The following is a 24,646-nucleotide window of genomic DNA, read 5'->3' on the forward strand; positions in this document are numbered from 1 at the left end:
TTTTCCAGTCCTGTGGCCACTGCTGAGTTTTCCAAATTTGCTGGCATATTGAGTGCAGCACTTTCACAGCCTCATCTTTCAGGATTTGAAAGAGCTCAACTGGAATTCCATCACCTCCACTAGCTTTGTTCGTAGTGATGCTCTCTAAGGCCCACTTGACTTCACATTCCAGGATGTCTGGCTCTAGGTCAGTGATCACACCATCGTGATTATCTGGGCGGTGAAGATCTTTTTTGTACAGTTCTTCTGTGTATTTTTGCCACCTCTTCTTAATATCTTCTGCTTCTGTTAGGTCCATACCATTTCTGTCCTTTATCGAGCCCATCTTTGCATGAAATGTTCCCTTGGTATCTCTGATTTTCTTGAAGAAATCTCTAGTCTTTCCCATTCTGTTGTTTTCCTCTATTTCTTTGCATTGACCGCTGAGGAAGTCTTTCTTATCTCTTCTTGCTATTACCACTATTATGTAATCTCATTTTCATAGTCCTCACCACCCTCGAGGCTCATGCCCTGGGCTCTCTCTCTGGGGCTAGGGCTTGAGGATGGGGCACTTTTGCTAGTACTGAGCCCAGAACCCAACAGCCCTGTGACTTTAATTGACCTTGCCAGTTTCAATTTGCTCATTTTTTAAAACGGGATTACCAGTGAAACCTCCCCTGTCAGTTTCGCTCAGGGCTATTATGGGGAGGGAGGAGATCTGTCTGCAGGGAGGATTCGAATCCACAGGAGAATTCTGGACCGGGCCTAGAACCTGGAGTTATGATCACATTATTTGTGTGTGTGGTTAATCCCGGCAGGGCAGTGCCGCTTGACTCAGGAGCCTGGCAGCTCGAAGCTGCCCCGCAGATTTCGGGGAGAAGGAAAGAGGAACCGAGAGGCGAGGCGGGTGGACAGCATCGGGTCGGATCGCTAGACGCTCAGGCTCCCGGCGGCCTCAGTTTCCCTATCAGCGCTGGAGGGCTGGGGCGGAGCTGCCTGCGCAGGTCCGGGGGCGGGGCAGGGCGCTGGGGCGGGGCAACCTGGGGTGATGCCGGCGCCCCGCCCCGCGGGCGGCTCCCGGGATTCTTAACGCGCCGGCGAGCGGCCTCAGGCCTCCGCCGCTGCTTGCAGCTCCGCAGCCCTGCGTCTTAGCTTTCCAGTCTGCGTCCTCTGCCTCGCCACCCGCCCGTTCGCCTGGCTGCGCCATGGAGGCCTACCATAAGCCTGATCAGCAGAAGCTGCAGGCCCTGAAGGACACGGCCAACCGCCTGCGTATCAGCTCCATCCAAGCCACCACGGCGGCCGGATCGGGGTGAGTTGGGACGCTGGGCGGCGGCGCCGGCGTGCGGGCACGTCGGCTCCGTGTGGCGCTGCACAGTGCCACCACGGAGGAGGCGCCAGGGCTGGGGATGGGGGGCGCGGTCTCATGGTGGAGTGCGCGCCTGGGAGGTTCTGACCGGAGGATCCTTCCTCCGCGCCGGTCCTCCGCCTGGCTTCCGTCCGCTGGGGCCCGGCTCTCTGAGCGCCTTAGGCCGGCTCGGCCCCTCCTTCCCCTCCACTCTAAGGCGCAAGAGACGCGACTCGGCACTGCGGAAACCTCTCGGCCGCCGTGCCCGGAGAGCCACCATTAGCGCGCTGTCGCCGAGAGCCAGGCCCTGTGCTTGGGATCTGCGCACGCGGCCCCTGGACCCTTTACCCCCTGGTAATTGATAACCTTCCACTCACACGTGAGGAAACCGAGGCTCCGAGTTTGTCAGTTGGCCGGGATCGGGCGCAGCGAGAGCTGGAATTTGAACCGGCTCTGCCCGAGACGGGAGCGCCTGTTTTAATATCTCATCTTGCTGGGAAGCCTGGGGCCCTGCCCTTGTCCCTACCTCAAACTACCCGTCCCTGTCGCCACCTCACATTCCTGTTAAGAATCAAATTCCTAAAAAAAAAAAAAAAAGGAATCAAATTCCTGCCACCTTGGGTTTGGAGCGAGAGTGCTGCGACTCCAGGGGAGTAAGGGTGAGGAGGGAGGTGGCCACGTGGATGCAGAGCCGTTGCATACCTTGTGAACTGAAGGTCTTAAGTGAGATCTCCTCTGGGGCGGGGACAGGAGGAGGGGATGGGCTGGAGGAAGGGAGGTTTGAAAGGCTTAGAGAACCGAGAACCAAGTCTCAGGGCTTGCGGTGAACATGCAGGGCCAGCCTCCACATGCATTTTCCCCAAGACAGGCCCATCCCCCAACGCTCTTTCCCGCCAGCCCTTGTGGCTCAGAGGCGGAGAAAGGCTGCTGTCCATCTCAGGGAGCCTTCTCTGAAGGTGGCCAGTTGGCAGGGACAGTAATGATAATCGGTCACTGTGTAGCTGGAGGCGTCCGCTGGGGTACTTAAGAAAGTCAACCAGTGAGTCACTTCAGAGCCTGTTTCCTCCTCCGTAAAATGGGAACAATAGTAGCTCCTACACAACTCTGTGGTTTCCAGGATTCCAGCCCTTTTGGGGCTTGGGACCAGGCTGCCCAGACAGCATTTCATGATTGGTTCATGAAATAATTTTGAAGTCTGGGTGGGGGATGGTTTCCAGGGAAGTCTGTAGAACAAAGACAAGATTCTACCTTCTGGCTAATTTCATACAGGATATATATATATATTTTAATTGAAGGATAATTGCTTTACAAAATTTTGTTCTCTCTCAATCCTCAACATAAATCAGCCATCAGTTCAGTTGCTCAGTTGTGTCTGACTCTCTGTGACCCCATTACCACGGCACACCAGGCCTCCCTGTCCATCACCAACTCTGGGGGTTTACCCAAACCCATGTCCATTGAGTCGGTGATGCCATCCAACCATCTCATCCTCTGTCATCCCCTTCTCCTCCTGCCCTCAGTCCTTCCCAGCACCAGGGTCTTTTCAAATGAGTCAGCTCTTTGCATCAGGTGGCCAAAGTATTGGAGTTTCAGCTTTAGTATCAGTCCTTCCAATGAACACCCAGGACTGATCTCCTTTAGGATGGACTGGTTGGATCTCCTTGCAGTCCAAGGGACTCTCAAGAGTCTTCTCCAAGACCACAGTTCAAAAGCATCAATTCTTTGGCGCTCGGCTTTCTTTATAGTCCAACTCTCACATCCATACATGACCAATGGAAAAACCATAGCCTTGACTAGACGGACCTTTGTTGACAAAGCAATGTCTCTGCTTTTTAATACGCTATCTAGGTTGGTCATAACTTTCCTTCCAAGGAGTAAGCGTCTTTTAATTTCATGGCTGCAATCACCATCTGCAGTGATTTTGGAACCCAGAAAAATAAAGTCAGCCACTGTTTCCACTGTTTCCCCATCTATTTGCATTGAAGTGATGGGACCCGATGCCATAGGTATACATATATCCCTTCCTGTTTGAACCTCCCTCCCATCTGCCTCCCCATCCCACCCCTCTAGGTTGATACAGAGCCCCTGTTTGAGTTTCCTGAGCTATACAGGAAATTCCCATTGGCTATCTGTTTTACATGTGGTAATGTAAGTTTCCATGTTACTCTTTCCATACATGTCACCCTCTCCTAGGAAATGTTTTTAGTGAGTAAATCCTAAGCTCCAGTGAGGGGCTCATGTTACCAGGAAGACTTCTTGGACAGGTGGGAAGCACCAGGCCAGAGAATGGAGAGAAACTGGAAAGGGTGGAGACCAGGCTCAGTGATGGGCATCTCAGGCATTTGAAGCTACTTGCAGAGAAATGAAACAAATATTTACAACTTGAGGTGGGGGGCTCCCAAAGGGAGAGGGTGTGTCTAGTGGGACTCCTGCCTGGGTCTTTGTTAGATAGTTAAACTCTAATTTCTACAAGGAAAAGATAACTGGATTTGGCAACTGAGTTACAGGCAGGTTTATATTGTAATGCCTGAAGGAGGAACTCACTGAACTCAAAGTGTCCATTTACAAAGAGAAAAAAAGTGAAAGATACAGTGATTCCTGTGAGTTGTGAGCAAGCCTAAAAGATTCAGGAAAGAAGTACTTAGAGAAACATGCCTCAAGACAAAAAAAAAAAGAAATACTTAGAAAACTGAATTTTCAGAAGGAAGTAACATTACTATGTAACCTCTGTCAAAAGAGATTTTGAAAGGCATGTGCCAAGAGTTGTGTGTGCAAAAAAAAAAAAAAAACCCCAATAAAGGAAGCCTTGAACAGGCCTCCAAGATGTTTGTTTTGAGGCAGTTCCTCATGAGTGGATGAGCTTTGCAAAGTGAAGGTGCAGCTTTGAGGCCTTGCTGCTGCTGCTGCTGCTAAGTCGCTTCAGTCGTGTCCGACTCTGTGCGACCTCATAGACGGCAGCCCACCAGGCTCCCCCATCCCTGGGCGCTGTGCAGTCATGGTCAAGGTGACCATCCTGCCAGGCTGTCTCCTTCCTAGGGAAGCTTACGTCCCTGGTGATGCAAACAGCACTCTGACCAAAAGTCTTCTCATGGTCACTGCACATGCCGGATTGATAGTGGGTCAGTGAGGACCATGGGGTCCTGATATCTTGGTAGCTTTCCCCTTTGTCTGCCATCACTGGGCAAGTGACAGTGAACCTCCCCAGGCCTGGTAAGTGTGGACACTGGCCTCTGTGTCGTGGAGCTGAGGGACGGCCTGCATAGAGGACTCATTGTGCAGCAGCCAAGGCTGCTCCAGGTCACCTCACTCTCCCTCCATGTGCCGCAGGAGCTGTGGCAGCCGTGGCAAGGGTCCAACTCACCCAGTCTTTAAAAGATGGTATTCAGGGATTTCCCTGGTGGTCCAATGGATAAGACATAGAGCTCCCAATGCAGGGAACCTGGGTTCGATCCCTCGTCAGGGAACTAGATCCCACATGCTGCAAAAAAGACCTGGTGCAGCGCCCCCCCACCCTCCACCAAAAAAAGGTGACACTCAGTGGCCTTGTCAGAGGGGCCCTGACTGCTAAGGCTCTTGGTGGAGATTTCGTAGTTCTCACCAACCACGCTAGACTCACAGTATCCAAACAGTGCTAAGTATTATCTGAGGACGCCATTAGAGTCAGACCTGAATCTGAAGGTTCAGGCTGTGCTTAGAGGTCCCCAGGGCTCTGACCCACAGTGTTGGGCTGGGTACTCCGGAACAGAAGGTCTGGCCAGGCCTGGCTGGTGGGCACAGAGGGACAAGAATCTCACCGTAGCTGTGTGCTGAGTGACTGTGCCTTTGTTGAAAAGACCCTGTTCCGTCTGAGGCCTCAGTTTCCCCATCTCTAAAGAAGTTCACAGCTAGGTGGTTTTCAAGCTGGGTTTCTTGAGAGCAGGGCCGGGGGACCAGAATGAGTGAGCTCTGGGGTCCTGCCACCACCTGTTGTGGGTTTCATGTCCTGAGGAGTGTCCCTGTGACCTTAAAGTGGCTGAAAGTGCATCCTTGCCACCCAGCTCTGGTGATTAGGGACTTGGAGTGCTCAGAGGGCCCCTGTGGGCCCAGCCTATCTGGGCAGAGAACTGCTGCCCAGGCCTTCTCCAACTGGTCTGTCTTCACCCCAGCTCGGCCCTGACTGAGGCAAGAACAAGCCTGTTGGGATTACCCCAGCAGCAAGCAGTATGTCCCAACTCCCTGTGAGGACACCTGGCTGTCGTGCAGCCACTCTGTTCTCTGCCCCTGAGCTCAGCAGCGCTGGTGGGAAGTGCTTCCTGAAGCTGAGAACCCGGTGCACCTAGTTAGGGTCTCCTGGCTTCCCGTGAGCGGATGACACTGTGGCCCCTGGGCCACCTCTCTCTGACCCCTCCCTGGACTTGGCCTCTGTAGGTGGGTCTGTTGTCTCTAGAGCCCAGTCCCACAGCACCAGCAACTCCCTTATTGTGCACAGGACCCAGCTGCCTGCCCTGGATGCTGGGTCCTTCTGCCGACTCTTCTGCAGTACTTTTTCCCTGAGCAGTGAGGTCAAGTCCACTCCACGATGTGGGCTTGCAGGAGCTGGTAGCATGTGGAGCTGGCTGACCGGAGCCTGCACTGTTTGACCTCCTTGCTCAGAAGTCAGTTGCACCCATGGCCTTGGCTGTAATCTCTAAGGACTGCACAACTGGGTAAGGGAGTGTGGCCTCTCCAGAACTTCCTCATCTGGGCCCTGAGCACCTTCTTCCTTTTAAACACCACCCTTTTACAGCTCTAGTGAGGTATAATTTTCATCTCATGGCATTCTTAGTGTACGGTTCAGTGGCTTCTAGTAGATTTAATGTATTGACAGTGAGTTATTAATGCAGTGAGTTTTAGTGAACTTACCACTTCCCATTTTAACTCTTCTGGATATTTCATATAAATGGGGTTCTACAGAATGAGGTCTTTGAGGGTCTGGCTTTTTTCACTTAGCACAATATTTGGAAGGTCGTTATGTTGTAGCAGGTAGTGAACGTACTTTGTTTTTATTGCTGGATAGTCAGGTGTTTGGATAAACTACATTTTGTTTATCTATTCATTCTTACTCTTAGCATTTTGCTTTTCTCCTGGCTCTTCTGATGGTAGACTGCAACCTTGGGCAAGGCACTTCCTTTCTGTGGACCTCAGTGGTCTTATCCTCAAATGAGGAAGTTAGATTTCATATCTGATATTTTTAGAGCTAGGATTTTACTGAGCAGTTGCCATTTTTTTATGCACTGTGCCAGGCTCTTTACACACAAAAACTACCTCATTCAGATTCTGCTATATCTCCATTTTACACGGAGGAAACTGAGGCTCAGAGAGTTCACATCCCTGGGGTCTTAGAGCCTTGGCACATTTATTTGTGCACCGTTTGTGCCAGATGCTCTTCAGGCCCGAGGCTACTACAGTGAAAAGGCTCAATCTGAGGTGTGGAGGCAGGCTTCTCGGGCAGGAGCCACCCTTCATGGTTCCTGGAACAGGAAGAACAAGGATGGCTTCTAAGGTTTGCTTCTGCCTTGGCATCCTAGGATTCCCTCCTGAGTTGTTGTTTTTTTTAACATATGCCTAAAAAAAGAGTATAACTGATGTACATATTATAAATAATGAGCCTGGTAGAATACCTTCCACCAGGCCTAAGAACGAGGATATTACAGGGCTTTAGAACCTACTGGGTGTCTTTCCCTCCTCATAGAAAGAGGGTTCCCCCAAGAAAGAGCTATACCCTGAGTTTTGCATTTTATTATTTTCCTTTTAGTATAAGTTCATAAATAGTATGGTCTTCCCTGGTAGAGATCTGTCTGCAGTGAGCTTTGTTCACGTGTCGTATTTGTGAGATTTTATTGAGATTGCTGCATAGTGTTCCAGAAATATGTTGTCATCAAATACCTTCTCGATAGACATGAAGGTAGCTTTCAGATCTGATCATTGCACGTTTCACTGTGGATGTGGTCTTAGAAGTGGAGATGCTGGGCCTTAGGGAATGTGCATTTATAGCTGTTGATTTGGTCTTTTTAATAGTTAAAAGATTACTTAGATTTTTCTCTCTTCCTGAGTCAGTTTTGGTGAATCATTTTCTCCTAGACATTTTCCTGTTTCCAAATGTATTTGTATCAGGTTGTTTGGAGTATTTTATCATCTGTTCTTGTGCCCTTCCCTGCACTTCTAATAGCACCCTTTCCTTTTTCTGGATCCTGCCTTAAAAGAAGTTAGCTAAACCTTTCATCTTTTTTTTCTTTTCCGAAGAGCTGACTGTTGGCTTTGATTTTTAAAAATCGTACATTTGCTTCATATTTGATAAATTTCTGTTTTTATCTTTCTACTCTCTTTGAGCTCAGTGCATTTTTTAACTTTTTAGGTTGGATCTTCACTGTTGGGTTTTCAACTCACATTTCTTACTTTTTCCTTCAGGAACTTAGTTTTTTGTTCATAACAGATTATTTTTCTTCCTGTTTTGAGGCATGAGAGAGGCTGTGGCCGTGCCCACCGCCCTGGTTTGTTCAATTTTTTGAGGTCTTGAGGTATGTGTCGGGCAGGGAGGAGGGCCATCATGGCACCTGGCAGTAGTACCTCTTGATAATGGAGCGGAGCCCGGCCAGAGGGCTGAGGGATCTTCTCTGCATTTTTTCTGTAGGAAAACCTGTGAGCAGGCAGAGAGTGCTGAATAGAAGGGGGAAGAGAGAAGGGAACATCTAGAAGGTGTGTCTTCCCCTGGGGTGGGTGGAGAGGGCTTTGGGAGACTTACTTAGGCCCAGCTCCCTCACACCACCTTCATAGACTGAGCTAATTGGGAATAAGTAGACAGGTTTTAGAACAACCTTGTAACTCCCATGCATCACAAAGAGTTGCTTAGCAGATAAAGTTCCCTGCAGCTGCCCACCCTGTCCCTGCCCTTCCCCATTTCTGCTGCTGCTGCTAAGTTGCTTCAGTCATGTCCGACTCTGGGCAACCCCATGGACTGCAGCCTACTGGGCTCCTCCGTTCTTGGGATTTTCCAGGCAAGAGTACTGGAGTGGGGTGCCCTCGCCTTCTCCATCTCTAGCCAGTTTGTATTCATAGATGTGTCCTGAGCAACATGGGAGGTAGGCCCCCTCAACCATAGTTGTCCCCGCCAGGGCAGGCTGCAGTTGCTGGGGAAACACAGGTCTTCGGGCCCCAGAGTCTGTACACTGGAGCTCCTCTACTAAGTTGAGCCTAAAAGTCTCCCATGAGTTTGGCAGAGCCCCATCTCAGTCCACAGCTTTCTTCCCTCCTGCCTGCCCCGTGGTCAGCAGAGGGTCTCAGTCCCAGCCTGCTGATGAGTGGGGGCGCTGTTGAAGACCAGAGCGTGGCATCTGGTCTTCCAGCAGATGCTGATGGTGACCTGGGCACTTTGAGTTCACTGTCTTAGTTCCTTGACTGTGGATGTCCCCACGTAGCATACCATTTACAAGTGAGGAAGCTGAGCCTCATGGGGCTGAAGCACAAGCTGAAGCCACACAGCCGCAGTGGCCCATATCCCCACTGTGGGACACATCTCGGGGAATTCCCTGAAAGCTCTGGGGTGGGGGTGGGCAGACGCCTGGACCCTAAGCACCCCTTACTCTGTATGTTTTTATTTGGCAGGTATGAAGGTAGGGCCAGCAGTGTGTCCATCATGCAGGCTTTCTTCTTTGTGATCCCATGGACTTAACCTGTCAGATTCCTCTGTCCATGGAATTCTCCGGGCAAGAGTACTGGAGTGGGTTGCCATTTCCTTCTCCATTTCCTGATTTGGTGGTGACTATATAGGCACATAGATCTGAACTAAACGCTTAGAATGACCGAACTAACACTTAGAATGAATGCATTTTATAGTGTGTAAACTAAATTTCAATAAAATTGATTTTAAAAAAGAAGGGATCTTCCCGACCCAGGGATTGAACCCAGGTCTCCTGCATTGCAGGCAGATTCTTTACCAACTGAGCTACTAGGGAAGCCTGGTTAAAATCGAGTACTTTTCAGTTTTTGGTTTGTCTTCATGGATGACCTCCCTCCCTCCATGTCAGCTTTGCCCAGGCGGGCATGCCTTTGCCATGCACAGAAGGTGCTTTTGCCAGGCCTTTATCCCTGGAGCCCCTTCCTGGAAACCACTGATGGGCAGGAGAGGCTGAGCCCTGTCCTGTGCCTGCCTTCTGTCTCTTGGAGCAGTTTGGCCTGCTGTCCACCCGCATCCTTCCCCCACTGTTCTCCTCACAGGATCTTGACTTTTGAAAGAGGGTTCCTCAGGGATGAGGCTGCTCTCGGAGGGTGGGGAAGGCAGGAGGTCAGCCTGGCCGGTGTTGACTAGGGTGTCCGTCTGTCCCCCCTTGCCCCGCTGAATTCTGTGCTAGGGACAAGGGAAGCTGGGTTCCTGCCAGGCAGGGAAGAGGTTTCTCGTTCACATTTCCTCACCTCCCTCTTTCAGGTCTAGTGTCTTTCCCCATGACCCAGGAGTTCGTAGAAGTGGTTAAGTATAAGACAACTGTGTGCTGGGGATGTGGCTACTAAACCAGCATGGACAGTTCCGGGTTTCTCTACTAATGTGTCTGCTCTGGGAGTGACTCACCCCTAACCCGTGCGGGGAGCCGGCTGCAGGGAGGAGGGAGGCCCACGTGAACTCCAGATGGTGCATGTGCCCTTGGGTTTGGCAGTGGGCATGTTGCAGTGTGGAGGGGGCAGCTGGGAGACACGTGCCCTGAGGCTGACTTTGTAATCAGACTGTGGACCAGAGGGCTTCAGGAATTATAGCATGTCCTGCCAGGAACCCTGGGGGCTGGGACTGAATCAACCAAGTGGGTCCTGAGAAACCTGAATAAGTCTCATCTCTAAGATGTACTGTCTCTAGCTAAGTCCTCTGCCTGGTCGCCATTCAAGTAAGTATACGGTGAATAGAATGAGAGCCTAATAAAGGCAGCCCCCTTGACCCCACCAGGAAGGACAGGCTCTTGGCTACTGTCGGCCCCACCCCAGGTCTTGTCTCAGGCAGAGGAATTTTTATTTTTATTTTTTTAGGATTGTATCCTTTGTAGAAGATAAGAGATTGCTTTTGCCTTTTCAGTTCTGTACAAAAGCTTGGTTTCTGGTGCTATACCAGCCCTCAGAATGCCCATTAAAAGGCTGCTGAGTAGCCCAGTGATGCTCTTGGAGAGCCTAAAGCCCCAGTTGCCAGACTACCCACCCTATGGGTGGAGTCTACTGGAAGTCTCAGTCCATTAACCTCTGACTATGGCCATTGGGGCCCTGGATCTGTGAGGGCCATGGAGGCCAAGTTGCCCTGACAGGTGGGCAGAGTCCTGGGCAGTCCCACTGGGATTTAGCTCAATGGTCCTAGAGGGGCTACCGCAGTCTCCTGGGCCCCTCCTCCTCCATGTCTCTGAGGGTGCAACCCCCATGCAGCCCTCCCAGGGCCCAGATCACGTGGCTCCTTGACACCTGCACCCCCAGCGCTCGGGCGTGGTGAGCCCTGAGGCCAGGGGTCTGGGCCGTGACCCACATGTGCATGTCTCTCCTGGGCCACAGCCACCCCACGTCATGCTGCAGCGCTGCTGAGATCATGGCTGTCCTCTTCTTCCACACCATGCGCTACAAGGCCCTGGATCCCCGGAACCCTCACAACGACCGCTTTGTTCTCTCCAAGGTAGGAGGCCAGCCCCCCACCCTTCATGTGGGCCTGGGTGGGCCCTGCAATGGCGAGAAGGAGACCTGCCTCCCTGATGTAAGCCCAGCTTTTTGCCACCCTTCCTCACCCCAGGCTCCTTCTCCACCTGCCCCACCCGGCCCGGCCCCCTCTTGCTCTGTACTGACCCTGCTGGTAAAGTTTAACTAAGAAATAAATGACTGAATTAGTAAGAGAGAATGGAAATGATCCGTCTCTGCTGGGTCAATACCCAGGCCATGCTCACTCCCTCAGGAGTGGGGGTGCCCTGCAACAGTTTGGGATGGGGAGCCCTGATCGCCCCCCCGACCCCACGCACCGCGTGAGAGCCACAGCCGCAAGCCATGCCACGAACACCCCAAATCCACCAATACCCAGGCCTGGCTCCGTGGTCTCTGGTCTCTCGAGGCAGGCATGAGAGCTTAGAAGTCTGTCCAAGTCGGCTCACATGCCAGAACCCAGGGATTAGGGTGACCGGCTGCCTGCTGGGGTTTTGGCCTCCGCAGCCTCACAGCTGTGTTCCGCCTGCACCTGTCCTAGACTCCGCTCGGCCTTGACTGTGGGAACCTCGGGCTAGAGAAGGATGAAGGGAGGGGAAGTGGCCTTTGCTTGCTTCCTTCTCTGAAAGGGATATCCTGGCCGGCAGGCTCGGCCAGGCCCCGGCGGGAACAGCTCCTCATCTGACCTCTCCCCATGGTCCGTCCCCTGCAGGGCCATGCGGCACCCATCCTGTATGCCGTCTGGGCTGAAGCTGGCTTCCTGCCGGAGTCAGAGCTGCTGAATCTGAGGAAGATCAGCTCCGACTTGGACGGGCACCCTGTCCCGGTAAGTCCACCTCACCAGGAGCCCTGCAGGCCTCTGCCTCCATTTCCTATTTCTCAAGGCTTGTGGGAAGAGGGACTGAGGAACTGAGGATGTTAGAGAGCAGAGGAAGAAGTGGGTGCTTGGGCAACACTGTTTACCCCAAGCTTATGCTGAAGTCTGAGGCCTTTAAAGCCCCAACCTAGGGTGCTCTGGGCTGACTGCCAGGAGGGCCTTTCCCCAGCACCAAATACCAGCTTCCCTTCCCCGCTGGGCCTCCTTGGCCATGTAGACATGGCTTGGGAGATGAGGTGCACTAAGGGGGTGGCAGCCGGATACTGGTGATATCCAAGGAAGGGGCCCAGTGTGTTCCTTAGAGGGTACCATGAAAACTGTCACATCCCATCGGGGCCAGCCACTAACGCTAAATATTCAGTTTTGTCCTGAGTTCTCGCACCCGCTTCACAAGGTGGGCTCTTTTACAGGTGAGGGAACAGATTCAGTCCATGGCCTGAGGTCACACAGCTCCCTGTGGACTGAGCTGGTATTTGAACCACACCCACAATTACTGCTGCAGGGAGAGTGGGAAATCATGCCCCCTGGGTCTGGGTGGGGCAAGGATCCTGGGAGGCACTTCCAGGAAACACTGCCTGTGGTAACTGAAGCCCTGTCATGACAGAAACAAGCCTTCACCGATGTGGCCACTGGCTCCCTGGGCCAGGGCCTTGGAGCCGCTTGCGGGATGGCCTACACAGGCAAATACTTCGACAAAGCCAGGTAATGCGCCCACTCCCCAACCCCACCCACAGTGGTTTGGTGGGTGGTCCTGGGGGCCCTGTTTCACTCTCCGCCCCCAAGCACCTCCTTGCCTGACGGAGACTAAGTAGAAACTGTGTAATTAACTGTGCATGCATGGTGTGAGGCTAGTACCAGGGCTAGCCTCCTTTTAAGATGAAGAAATCGGCTCAGAGGAATGAAGGGGTGTGCCCACAGTCCCTGGAGAGTGGCCAGCAGGGCCCGCTTTGCGTCTAAGGCTGCATGCTCTTTGGCCAGAATGCTTTGACTCATGAGTTTCCTTGTTGCCCTCTTGAGCCCAGCTCCTGGAGCCCGGAAGTTTTAGGAGGCCCCATCCCACAATGCCTGACTGGGTGCCACAAACCTAGGCCTGAGCCACTTAGCCTTACCTCAGGAAAGGAGTAGATGGTGTGCTCTGGGGAATTCTGGGCCTCCCTGAGCCCCACCTGTCAGTCAGGGAAGCAATGAAGCCTGGAGAGGTTGGTCTGTAGGGAGTGAGCAGCCTGGTCAGAGCTTTGCTGCTCTAGCACCCGGGCAGTTTGGGGGAGATGCCCCTTGAGGCAGGTTTCAGCCACAAGGCTGTCCACCATGGCCTGCAGACAAGTCTCTGCTGTGGAGGGGAGGAATGTTGGCTACAGGCTGTCAAGGTGGTTTCTGCATTCCTTTACCCTTTGGGGCTCTGTACTCTGCTCAGAGCTTTCTAGGGTTTCACCTTGATAAGCCCCATGGGCTGGGTGGTGACATGCGCACAGCTGTCCCTCCACACAGATGAGGAAACAGAAGTAAGATGTTTGCCTTGTGATGGAGGCAGCCTTTTGAACCCAGGGTGTGCATCCAGAGTCCGTATTCAGGGTCCCTAAGGCTGCTCTGAGGTGCCCGAGGGAAGCACAGGAGAGTCAGGGGGCCCTGCGAGTGGGAAGCTTCCCAGAGGAGAGGCTGAGGGAGCCTGGCCTGCAGGTGGCAGGTGGCTGCAGGGAGCCTGACTGGATGCTGCACCTCAGTGAGCATCTACTTTTTCAGGGGAAGCTGCTGAGACAGTTTTCTCCAGGAGGTAGACTGGGGCTCTGAGGTCTTCCAGACTCAGGCCGGTGTCAACTGACTGCACAGCCTCCTTGGCTGGGCTCTGGGGCCAGGCTCAGCCACACCCAGACGTGATGCACTGTGAAGTGAAGAAGGTCGCAAAGAAGGGGATGTGTGTTTAAGAGTATTTTATTTGGCTCAGAACCAGAGTTGTGAGTTAATTATTCTCTACAGTTGGTTGAAATAATTGCTCGTGAAGGGTCATTTCCTGACCCTTAACATAATGGGAGAAGCCAGTGTAGGGAGAAGGGGTTTAGCGTGGTTCTCGGCAGCCAGGGTTGGCTAAGGCTGAGGGGTCGAGGGAATGATCAGGCTGTGCCAGCTGCCAGGGTTCCTGATAGAGCAGATCCAGCCTCCAGTCCAGTCTGTGCAGCCAGCAGCCGGGGAGCACACATCTAGCTGGCTCTTTCCCATTTCTCCCTCTCTCTCTTTTTTTGGCTGCACTCTGCAGCTTGTGGGATCTTAGTTCCCTGACCAGGCATCAAACCTGGGGCCCCGGGCAATGAGACGGTGGAGTCCTGACTACTGGCTCACCAGGGAATTTCCCCATTTCTCTTTTAAATAATTTTGGGGGGGGATTATAAAATACGTACTAATCTGAAACACAGGAATGCATTAAAAAGAAATGAACATTTTCCCTATTCTTAACCCCCTACCCCCATTTCAACCTTCTTAACAACAATGCATTCTATTCCCTCCGTGTTACTGTGAGAAGGAACTTACAGATTCATCATCCTAGTATTTATACACTTTCACCTAATGCTTTCTGGGAAAATCTGAACATTTCCTCACGCATCATGCACTGTCAAGAGCTAGTTTTAATGCCCATTCTGTTTCATGGGGATGCTATAACGCGTTTAGACAGTCATTTGTTGTTGGATATTTGGGGTGGTTTCCCAACTCCTGCAACAAATATTGGCCCTCTCATTAGGGTTTCTTCATGGTCGTTCAGGACTGTGGGTATTTGCAACTTCCTCCCCAAATCTAACAGCTTTAGGCAATACACAGCCTCAGGGTTAGCCCTAGCTTCTGCTGGGCACCCTTTTCTCCTTTCCAGTCCAGTGTCTCCCCAGGCTGCCCTCCTGACCTGAATCTGAGGTTGTGCTGTGACTCCACTCTTGGCCCCAGTTCAACTTCCTTGGAAGTGGGTGTGGAGTTGGGAGGGTCACTGATCGTCTTCCCTGGAATCCCTTTCTGGAGAAGTCAAGTTCCCTGCTGGCCTCTCTGCTCAGCCCCATCAGACTGGTCATTTAGGGGAGCGGCTGTGCAGGACCCCCTGTTCCTGGTGGAGGAACCAGTGGCCTGGCCCACTGGAGGCCGCAGAAGGGAAGATACAGGCCTGAAAGGGCATGGAGAGGATGAAGGAACTCTCTGTGACCTGGAGGCCTGCAGTGGTGCTGAGTCATGCTGACAGCACCACGGCTGGCCCCGCCTCTTCTCCAGCTCCTCCTGCCTTGGCCCTGCAACAGGGAGGCATGGAGGCCCAACTCGCTCAGCAGCAGGCAGGCTGTGTCCTCTCTGACCCATCCAGGCATCAGCCTCACTTCCTGGTTTCACACAGTTGACACTGAGCAGGCGAGTGGGGGGTCTCCACATCCTGGCGCTCCTTCTGCTACATGCAATCCTAGTCAGCAAGGACTGGGCAGTCAGGCCCAGGTTTGAATCCCCACTCAGCTGCCCAGCTGATCCTGACAAGTCCTCAGCCTTTGAGCCTGTTTCCTTATCTGTGTGTGTTTTTTTGGAATAACAACTGCACTTACCTTATTGTGGGGCTTACCTTCATAAGGGGCTTCCCTTGTGGCTCAGCTGGGAAAGAATGCACCTGCAAAGCGGGAGACCTGGGTTCAATCCCTAGGTTGGGAAGAGGAGAAGGGAAAGGCTACCCACTCCAGTATTCTGGCCTGGAGAATTCCATGGATTGTATAGTCCACAGGGTGGCAAAGACTCGGACACGACTAAGCGACTTTCCCTTTACCTTCTTGAGAGGGTTACTCAGTGCTAAGCACAGTTAAGGGGTGGGAGGTGGGGTCAAGGTCTCTGGGTTGCTCTCCCTGCCTCCAGCCTCACTCTTGGCTCCACCCTCCCCAGGGAAGGTTCTATTTTTGGATAATTTATCCCAACCTCATTGCCCTTTATACTGTGTCATACTGCCTTTGGAAAATCATGGCTACCTGGGTTGAGGGCAGGAGATGGCCCCTGGAGGGGCAGAAAGCCTAAGCCCAGCTCTAGTCTTGAGCAAAAACCAGTCCCAGAATCTTGGGAGAAGCCCATCCTGGGAGGCAGCTGCCCCCAACGGTAATCTTGGCCTTTAAGCCCCTTGGGAGTGCTCATCTTCACCTGAAGCCTGCCTCTAGAGTGCTGCCTGGTGTGCATCACAGGGGGCCTCTCCAGCCCATCTCCTCTGAGCAGAAGGTCTCCTGTCCCTCTGGCCTGCCCAGTGAGTCCCAGGGCTCCCCCAGCAGTCCTGGTTCAAGTTGGGGTAGAGGGAGGCGGATGCACCCCTGTAGTGGGTGGCTCCCACCCAGTGTGAGTAGTTAGCCCCCATGAATCTCACTGTTTTCTTCATGCCCTAACAACTCCTGATTGTCTGGATCTTATCGGCCAGATGGCTGTCTGGAGCTCTTTTCTTGGCAGCCAGTACTACTTTCTGGAGCTCCTGACAGTTTCCATCGCAGCCCTTTCCTCACTGGGTGTGGACTTGGGTTTGGCACAGCTGTTGCATGTCCCAGAGGGAGAGGCCAGGGGCACAGGGACAGCCTCTAACCCACCCCCCCATCCACAGCTACCGGGTCTATTGCATGCTGGGAGACGGGGAGCTGTCAGAGGGCTCCGTGTGGGAGGCCATGGCCTTCGCCAGCATCTACAAGCTGGACAACCTTGTCGCCATCCTTGACATCAACCGCCTGGGCCAGAGTGACCCTGCCCCGCTGCAGCACCAGATGGACATCTACCAGAAGCGCTGCGAGGCCTTCGGGTACGTATGGGCCAGTGACCTGAGGACCCTCATAGCGAAGGAGAACTCTTATGCCAGGAGCTTTGTAGGTGCAGGGGCTGAGCCGGAGGTTAAGCCGCATTTTGATGCAGCCTCCCTTCAGGGTTTGACTCACTTGGCATTTGGGCTTAAAGGGGCCGCCTTGGCCAGTGCCACGGGTTTGTGGGCTGAGACGTAGCTCTGAGTTCCTGTATTTGCACATTGGTGTGATGGTTCTCAGAGCTTCCACGTGATGCAATCTCATACATCCTCACTTTGTTTTTCAGTGAGAAGGCAGGAGGTGCACAGTGTAGACCGGGTTCACTCAGTACATCAGTCCACTGGTCACCTACGACCAGCCAGCCTGGGGAGGAGGAGCGGGCCCTTCTCCTAGGGAAATGAGAGATAAGATTTCCAGATCTCTCCCCTTGGCCTCAGAGTCACCTATTACAAAGCAAGGAGGTCTGTCTGGGTGGGTGGCATCCAGAGGGGCCCCCACCTTGATGTCCTTCCCCTGCCCCAGGTACCAGCTGCTCTGCAGTTGGGCTCTGAGGGCCCTGGGCCTCTAAGGCCACCCTTCAGAGATGAACTGGTGGCCAGGGAAGGTGGAGGTGGAGTTGCAGTACCCGGTCACATAGATACAGGGCTGTTACCTCTTTTGTGACCTTATAGAGGGAGAAAATGTGGAGAGGAAAGATTTCTCTGGATGAAGGAAGAAACAGAGCCACAAAATGCCTCAGGGACACACCTCCCAAAAACCACATGGACCTGGGGACTTAGAGAATAACCCTGGCAGTGTCCTTGGGTCTGTGTCTATAACCTTGTGACTATGGAACCAGATTCCTTAAGTCCTGGCTCCATCACTTAACTTGCTTTTGTGACCTTGGGCAGGTTGCTCCACCTTCAGTATCTCAGTTTACTTGTCTATAAAATGGGGACAACAACAGGCTTAAGTGGGTTGACAGGTGCTCGGCTCAGTAAGTGTGAGCTGCCACTTCTATTACTATTAATCTGCCAAAAAGAATTCCAGAAAGGACTGGCTGAAAGAGAAAGTTTCCTTCTGGATGTTTGACAACATAGCTTGTTTTATACAAGTTTCTAACACTGCATCCAGCAGCCATGGAAAGGTCAGCTTAAAAAATTCATCAAAAATCTAGTAGTAGATTCCAAACTCAGCGCATTGTCCCAAGAGCAGCTTTCAGTAGGAAATGAATAGCTCAGGAATGAAAGACAATAAGTACACCAGGCTTTGTGTTACTTAGGAGGGAGGAGGAAGGTCTGTCCAAAGGCAAACAAGAGGAAGTAAAACAATGTGAAAAGAGAAAATTAAACCCAAATTGGAAACAGGCAGGTTTGAGCCATCCCAGCTCCTCCAGGTCCTTTCATGCAGTGGAAGGAGGGCAGGCCCTTCCCTGGACCCTTGTCAGGGCCCTTGCCCCTCATACCCTCTCTCTGTTCCCAGTTGGAACGCTGTCATCGTAGATGGGCACAGCGTGGAGGAACTGTGCAAGGCCTTCGGGCAGGTGAAGAACCAGCCAACAGCCATCATTGCCAAGACCTTCAAGGGCCGAGGCATCACAGGTCTGTACGTGAGCCTTCCACCCCTGCCCTGCCCGGGACTGGGCCCTGCAGCTGACTTTAGAGCTGGAGGTTTTGGGGGGTACCACTGAAGAGCCTGCCCCTTGATTGCTCAGTGGAGTGTACCCAGTCTGGGGAAGGAGGTGCAGGAGACTCGGTGGGCAGGGTGGCTGAGCTGGGATTTAGGACCCTGGCCTATGGGGGTCATGTATAGGCAGGAGGACTTTGAGAGGCCTCTGGGTAAGCAGAAAGGACACTCTCTGGCTGGCATTTGCAGAGCGAACTTGGCAGCTCCAGCTGTCTGCCCTGAGCCGAAGGGCTGAGGCAGGGAGCCCCAGGAGAGCTTGGGGAGACCTAGATTCTCCCCTCAGAGGTGGGCAGGGTACCCCTCATGCAATGGAAAAGGGATTCCAGAGGCTTGTGCAGGTGGGTTGCCCAGGAGGGTCTGGAAGATAGTTCCTGAGCTGAGCCTGAGAGCTCTGCAGGCATTAAGTCCCTCCCTAGCACCCAACCATGGGTTCCAGACCCTTGTTTGGGGCTAGGATGGCCATTGCCGATTGTAAAGAAGGGAAGATGGGACTAGAAGTGGCCAGGAACTTGACTACGGAGTCTGGCATTAAGAGAGCTAACTGCAGACCCTGGGCTGGCTTCATGCATTGTGCCCAGATGGCCCCCTGCCCACCAGGGGTCACATCCCTCTCTGCCTGTGTGGACTTGGGGCAGATGAGGACATTTCACTGCAATCTGGGGAGAGGTGTGCAGCCCTCTGAGCCTCTGGGATACTGTCGCAGCCTCAGTGCTGCTGACACTCACCCTTAGGTGTTACCACTACGGCTCCTGGGGGCGGCCTGAGTCCTTGGCTCTCCCTGGGCTGTGGTGACATCTGAGGTGACTGAGAGGAGAGGGGTACTAAGCCTCACTGGCTCTCCCACACAGCAAGGCACCATGGCAGGGGGTGACTTTTGGCAGTGCTGACCCTGCCCTGGTCCTCAGCTTCCCTCCCAACTTCTTCAACAGAGTGTGATTTCTGCAGCAGACCCCATTCTCTGCAAGCTTGGGGTGGGGAGGTGACGCAGAGAACGGGTTGGGCCAGCATGCCAGCAACATTCGTCTAGCCACACATGCCCCCTCCCACTGAAAGCTCCTAGAGGCCTGGGCTGCCACTCAGTAGGGGCCTGCAGTTGAGCACTGGTCAACACAGTCCTCTCCTTACCCTCTGTGGTGGTGGCCTGCCCTCACATGGAGGGCCGGGTCCCCCAAGCAGCTTCCTGGTCCCCTGGGAGCTGTCACCTTACCTGTCCCTCTCTCCTCCAACGTTGTACCTGTAGGGATAGAAGATAAGGAGTCTTGGCATGGGAAGCCCCTCCCCAAAAATATGGCCGATCAGATCATCCAGGAAATCTCCGGTCAGATCCAGAGCAAGAAGAAGATCCTGGCGACCCCCCCAGAGGAGGACGCCCCCTCAGTGGACATCACCAACATCCGAATGCCCACCCCACCCAACTACAAAGTTGGGGACAAGGTACCCAGTTGAGCCTCCAATTTTCTGGACTGACTAGGCTGGAGTGGCAACAGTACTCATTTCCGGAGAGTGGGCCCAGGAGAGAGAAGAGAGGTTAGTTCAGGGGGAGGAGGAACCCTGAGATGTTGCTCCTGGAGTTATTTACTTTTCTGTCCCTATATTTTATCCCTTTTCTCCCTGGTGGAAGCTGTGGCCCAGGGGCTGAGCAGGGCTCCAGGCCTCATGCCTCCTAAGGTGCTCAGCCTACCCACTCTTTCCTCCCCACAGATAGCTACCCGCAAGGCCTACGGACAGGCCCTGGCCAAGCTGGGTCATGCCAGCAACCGCATCATTGCCCTGGATGGGGACACCAAGAACTCCACCTTCTCAGAACTCTTCAAAAAGGAGCACCCGGACCGTTTCATTGAGTGTTACATTGCTGAGCAGAACATGGTAGGTAGAGCTGGGGTCTGTGGGGTGTGGGGGCAGGGCCGAAGCTATATCGGCATGCTGGTCCTTGACCCAGCATGGACCCATGACCTCAAGTGACTGGTGGGCGAGGGGTGATGTGACACCCAAGGGCTGGGTGAGTGGAAACGGGATGCTGCATGCCAGCCAGGCATTCTGTTGGATGGGCTTTCTCTGGGGGTAAAGGGCTCTGCAGATGGAAGGGCAGGCACAGCCAGGAGGCTGGTAGTTTTAGCAAAGGCTACTGAACTCTTATACACAAGGCTCTGGCCCTTGCCACCCTGCGGGATACAGAGATGAGAGTTTGGTGGACCGCTACCATGTGCATGGTTGTATTCACAAGTCCATATCAGGAACTGTGGTTGTTAAATAAGGAACAATGTTTTGTCCAGTTTTTCAAAATATTCGCTCCTTTCTGCAGAGGAGCCCTGCAGGGCCTGCAGGCCCCTAGGAGCTGGGAGCTTCCGCCCCCTGGTGGCCACTTGGCTCTATTGCACCCAACATTCTTCCTCTTAATACCTGAACTGGAAGTTGTCTCTGGCTTCTGGCCTTGGCAGCTAGAAGATCCAGATTAAACTGGTGGGGTGTGGAGAGGGTGGGGGCTGGGGAGGCCCCAGGTGTGCTGGGGAAGGAGGGCTCATGTCACCTGGTGGATTTCATAACTATGGAGGTGGTGCCAATTTGGAACTGATGCCTGCACTCAGTGCAACTAGGCCAGGATTTGGGGCCTGGAGTTTACGGAGCTTAGGGGTGCAAGGGCTTGTCTTTGCAGAGGCCTTGGGGAAACAGGGAGATGGTGTGGGGGGGGGGGCTTGCATGGGCCTGGGAGGGATGAACCATCCATGCCCCAGCTGACTAGCTTCTCTGTGAAAGGCTTTGCTTACTGCTAGAAAAGTATTCCCCAGGAGGGTGATTTTTTTGAGAAATGGTTATATCAGTTCAAAGGAGTCTGGAAACAGACTGGAGTTCCTAGGTGCACCGGATCACTTGCATGAGAGGAGGAGAATTAACAGTTACTAGGATGACAAAACACTCACCTCCCAGGAGGTGGCCCTGAGAGGTCCTGGGCTTCCTGGCCACCTCTCCCTCGGCACTGACTCCATCTGCTCTGTCCCCAGGTGAGCATCGCCGTGGGCTGTGCCACACGCGACAGGACGGTACCCTTCTGCAGCACCTTCGCAGCCTTCTTTACACGGGCCTTCGACCAGATTCGCATGGCAGCCATCTCCGAGAGCAACATCAACCTCTGCGGCTCCCACTGCGGCGTGTCCATTGGTGAGTAGAGCTGGGGTGCTTACACCTGTGACGTCCTCAGACTTCTGGAGCAGGGTGTAGGGCCAGGATTCCATTACATGCATGGGGTCTTACATTGACATATCCTTTCCCACACCCTAGGAGAAGACGGGCCCTCCCAGATGGCCCTGGAAGATCTGGCCATGTTTCGGTCTATCCCCACGTCAACTGTCTTTTACCCAAGTGATGGGGTGGCTACGGAGAAGGCAGTAGAATTAGCAGCCAATACAAAGGTGGGTCATGTGACTTCTTTCTTCAGCTGCAGCTAGTCCTTCCCTAGAGAAACAGGAGGGGAGGCCAGCATGCCAGCCCAGAGCTGCTCATTTGCTGCCTCAGAATGGGTATCTCCTGACTTTGCACTGGTGGTGTAGCTTGGAGGAGTTAGACCAGGAAAAATGAAATACACACCACCCTTCCTGCTATGTGGCAGACATTGCTAATTGATCACTGCGCTCTTTGCCCATTTGAGCATCCCAGCAGCTCCTGGGATACTGCAATCCAGCTCCCTGCCTCCATTCTGGAAGTTGAGGCTTATCTGCCCTCCCTGAGTTGGGTTCTCCAAAACAGAATGAACTGAGTCCTGACCAAGAGCCACCTGCTGTTGACCAGACAGCCCCCACATGGTTCTCGTCCTCTGTCTGAGGACAGGGAGTGAGGCACAGCACTTGGGTAGGGGCAGCCCTTCCTGGAAGCTAGTCTACCTGATAGAGACTCTTCTATCTGGGACTTGGGGCTGGCTCTCACACAAGAGGAGTATTTGGAGAGGCACATGCTGCAGAGGAAAGACTCCTGCCCTTGAGATTAGATGTCCTACATCCTGAAATCCTTCGTTATTCTGTTTCATTCCAGGGTATCTGCTTCATCCGGACCAGCCGCCCAGAAAATGCCATCATCTACAACAACAATGAAGATTTCCAAATCGGACAAGCCAAGGTCAGTTGCAGTTTATGCGCCAGTGAGACCCCGTAGAGTGAACCCAAGGTCGGGACCCACCCCAGGCCACCAGTTTCTGAGCCTCACTGGCCCCCATGTTGCCCCCAGGTGGTCCTGAAGAACAAGGATGACCAGGTGACTGTGATTGGTGCCGGGGTGACCCTGCACGAGGCTTTGGCAGCTGCTGACCTGCTGAAGAGAGGTAAGGAAGGTGGGACCCGCAAAGTCTTAGACAGGGCACTGACTGCAGACCAGGTCTTGGGGGTGAGGAAGAATCTCATCTAATTAAATGATGAGAATATTAATAAAAGCCAGACTTGGAGCCCTTATTGTGTGCCCAGCATGGTGACTAGATCAGAAGCCCTGGGGCCTGACCACAGGACTTAAATCTACTTAGCTGGCCTTTAAGTATGTTATTCAGCATCCCTGTGCCTTACCTTACCTCAGGGCAGACTCTTGGAATGTCCCACTGGCTTCCTCTTTAGCTTGCAAAGCATCTTTGATGGAGTTTCCTGACACTCCAAATGCCAACATCCTGCAGCCCAGGGCAGGAGGGGAGCGGAGGGGTGCTCCTCATCTTCCTGGAGACCAGTTGCTCCCAAATCAGGCCAGGCAGGCTCCCAGGTGGAGGGGTGGGTGGCAGAGGACATGGCATCACAGGTCAACAGAGGAGGGGGTGAGCTATTAGGGGTGGGTAGCTACGTGACGGGCTCCCTCCCAGGGCGCTCATCCAAGGCCCTAAAGGGCAGACCCACAGCACCCAGCTCCTTTGCCTAACCCCCTTCTTCTCCCCTCACAGAGAAGATCAACATTCGCGTATTGGACCCTTTCACCATCAAGCCCCTGGATAAGAAGCTCATTCTTGACAGTGCCCGTGCTACCAAGGGCAGGATCCTCACTGTGGAGGACCACTACTATGAAGGTGAGAGAGCTAGGGGCACACGGCTGGACATCCAGCCCCAGGAGGGCAGCTGCAGCCCAGGAAACCCAGAGCAGCTGGCACTTGGTTTCCTATTAGACCTCAGGCTGGGGTTGTGGACCAGTGAACTCAATGGCTGGAATGGCTCCTTGGATCCCTGCCCGATCCAGGAAACCTACAAGGGTTCCAGCCTTGCTGAGAGCACATGGTGGTTATGTCCCTGAAGTTCTTGAAAGTTAAGGCTGTTGGGGAGAATCGAGCTGGGAAAGCGACACAAATATCAGACTTGTATGTGTGTGTTTGCTTAGTTGCTTCAGTTGTGTCTGACTCCGCGAACCCATGGACTGTAGCCCACCAGACTCCTCTGTTGATGGGGTTCTCCGGGCAGAAATACTGGAGTGGGTTGCCATTTCCTCCTTCAGGGGATCTTCCCATCCTGACCCAGGTATCGAACCTGGGTCTTCTGCATTGTAGGCAGATTCTTTACCACTGAGCCACCTGGAGAAGGGAATGCCAATCCACTCTAGTATTCTTGCCTGAAGAATTCAATGGACAGAGGAGCCTGGCGAGCTGCAGTCCCTGGGGTTGCAAAGAGTCGGACATGACTGAGTGACTAACACACATCTGGGAAGCTTTTATCAGTTCTTCACAAGACCATCCTCTACACGCCATTCCTCCCCTGGGGAAGAGATAGGCTTAGACCCTGAAGTCAAGTGCATACGTTCAATGGTTGATGCCCAGAGAATGGTGTTAAAAGTGATTCAGAGGCCATATTTGGGCTTATGGGGGAAAAAAAGTGCTGTGATTGACGTCTGGTCTGGTTACAGGCGTGGGGCAGGGTGGAGTATATGCCCGTCCCACATCCTTAGGAAAGGGGATAAACTCAGACTGATTCGGGGCTGGGGGCAACTAGGGGTGATCTGCCCACCACTCCCCCTGAGGCTGCATCCCCTTACTCACCTCCTTTCCTTTGTCCAGGTGGCATAGGTGAGGCAGTGGCCTCTGCAGTTGTGGGAGAGCCTGGCGTCACTGTCACCCGCCTGGCAGTCAGCCAGGTGCCCAGAAGCGGGAAACCAGCGGAGCTGCTGAAGATGTTTGGCATTGACAGGGATGCCATCGCGCAGGCCGTGCGGGGCCTGGTGACCAGGGCCTAGGGAGGGTGTGGGTATGGTGTGGCAGTGAGTTCTACACATTCCTGAGATCCTGGCAAAGGTGCTCAAAAGATGTACTGAGAAGAGTCATAAAATATATGTTTTGAGAAAAATGAACTGGCTCCTGAAATGTTTCTTCTTGGATGTGAATGCAGCCGG

At 53.3% G+C, this 24,646-nt stretch overlaps 1 protein-coding gene and 1 long non-coding RNA gene across 2 annotated transcripts; one reads left to right on the forward strand and one right to left on the reverse strand.

Annotated features, from left to right (window-relative positions):
* Nucleotides 1–1,092: 1,092 nt before the first annotated feature.
* Nucleotides 1,093–24,604, forward strand: TKT (transketolase). Its single transcript, NM_001003906.2, has 14 exons — nt 1,093–1,291; nt 10,862–10,979; nt 11,709–11,822; nt 12,478–12,575; nt 16,456–16,647; nt 18,107–18,225; nt 19,551–19,744; nt 20,012–20,176; nt 21,310–21,466; nt 21,587–21,717; nt 22,334–22,417; nt 22,526–22,619; nt 23,217–23,339; nt 24,315–24,604. The coding sequence occupies exons 1-14, from the start codon at nt 1,185–1,187 to the stop codon at nt 24,488–24,490; spliced, it is 1,872 nt and encodes a 623-aa protein (NP_001003906.2). The 5' UTR covers nt 1,093–1,184; the 3' UTR covers nt 24,491–24,604.
* LOC112443469 (uncharacterized) lies at nt 16,484–21,317 on the reverse strand. Its single transcript, XR_003031849.2, has 2 exons — nt 21,229–21,317; nt 16,484–19,544 (listed from the first exon to the last, which is right to left on the reverse strand). It is a non-coding gene; the product is annotated as an uncharacterized lncRNA (long non-coding RNA).
* Nucleotides 24,605–24,646: the final 42 nt, after the last annotated feature.

This window comes from Bos taurus, chromosome 22, assembly GCF_002263795.3.
Source record: "Bos taurus isolate L1 Dominette 01449 registration number 42190680 breed Hereford chromosome 22, ARS-UCD2.0, whole genome shotgun sequence".
In the NCBI taxonomy this organism is placed as follows: domain Eukaryota; kingdom Metazoa; phylum Chordata; class Mammalia; order Artiodactyla; family Bovidae; genus Bos; species Bos taurus.

What these genes read in the sequence shown, in the direction of transcription:
- TKT (NM_001003906.2), top strand. Translation starts at nt 1,185, where the DNA reads ATGGAGGCCTACCATAAGCCTGATCAGCAGAAGCTGCAGGCCCTGAAG. An exon ending in AAGCGCTGCGAGGCCTTCGG is followed by an intron (nt 16,648 to 18,106) that starts GTACGTATGGGC and finishes CTCTGTTCCCAG; the next exon opens with TTGGAACGCTGTCATCGTAG. An exon ending in AATTAGCAGCCAATACAAAG is followed by an intron (nt 21,718 to 22,333) that starts GTGGGTCATGTG and finishes GTTTCATTCCAG; the next exon opens with GGTATCTGCTTCATCCGGAC.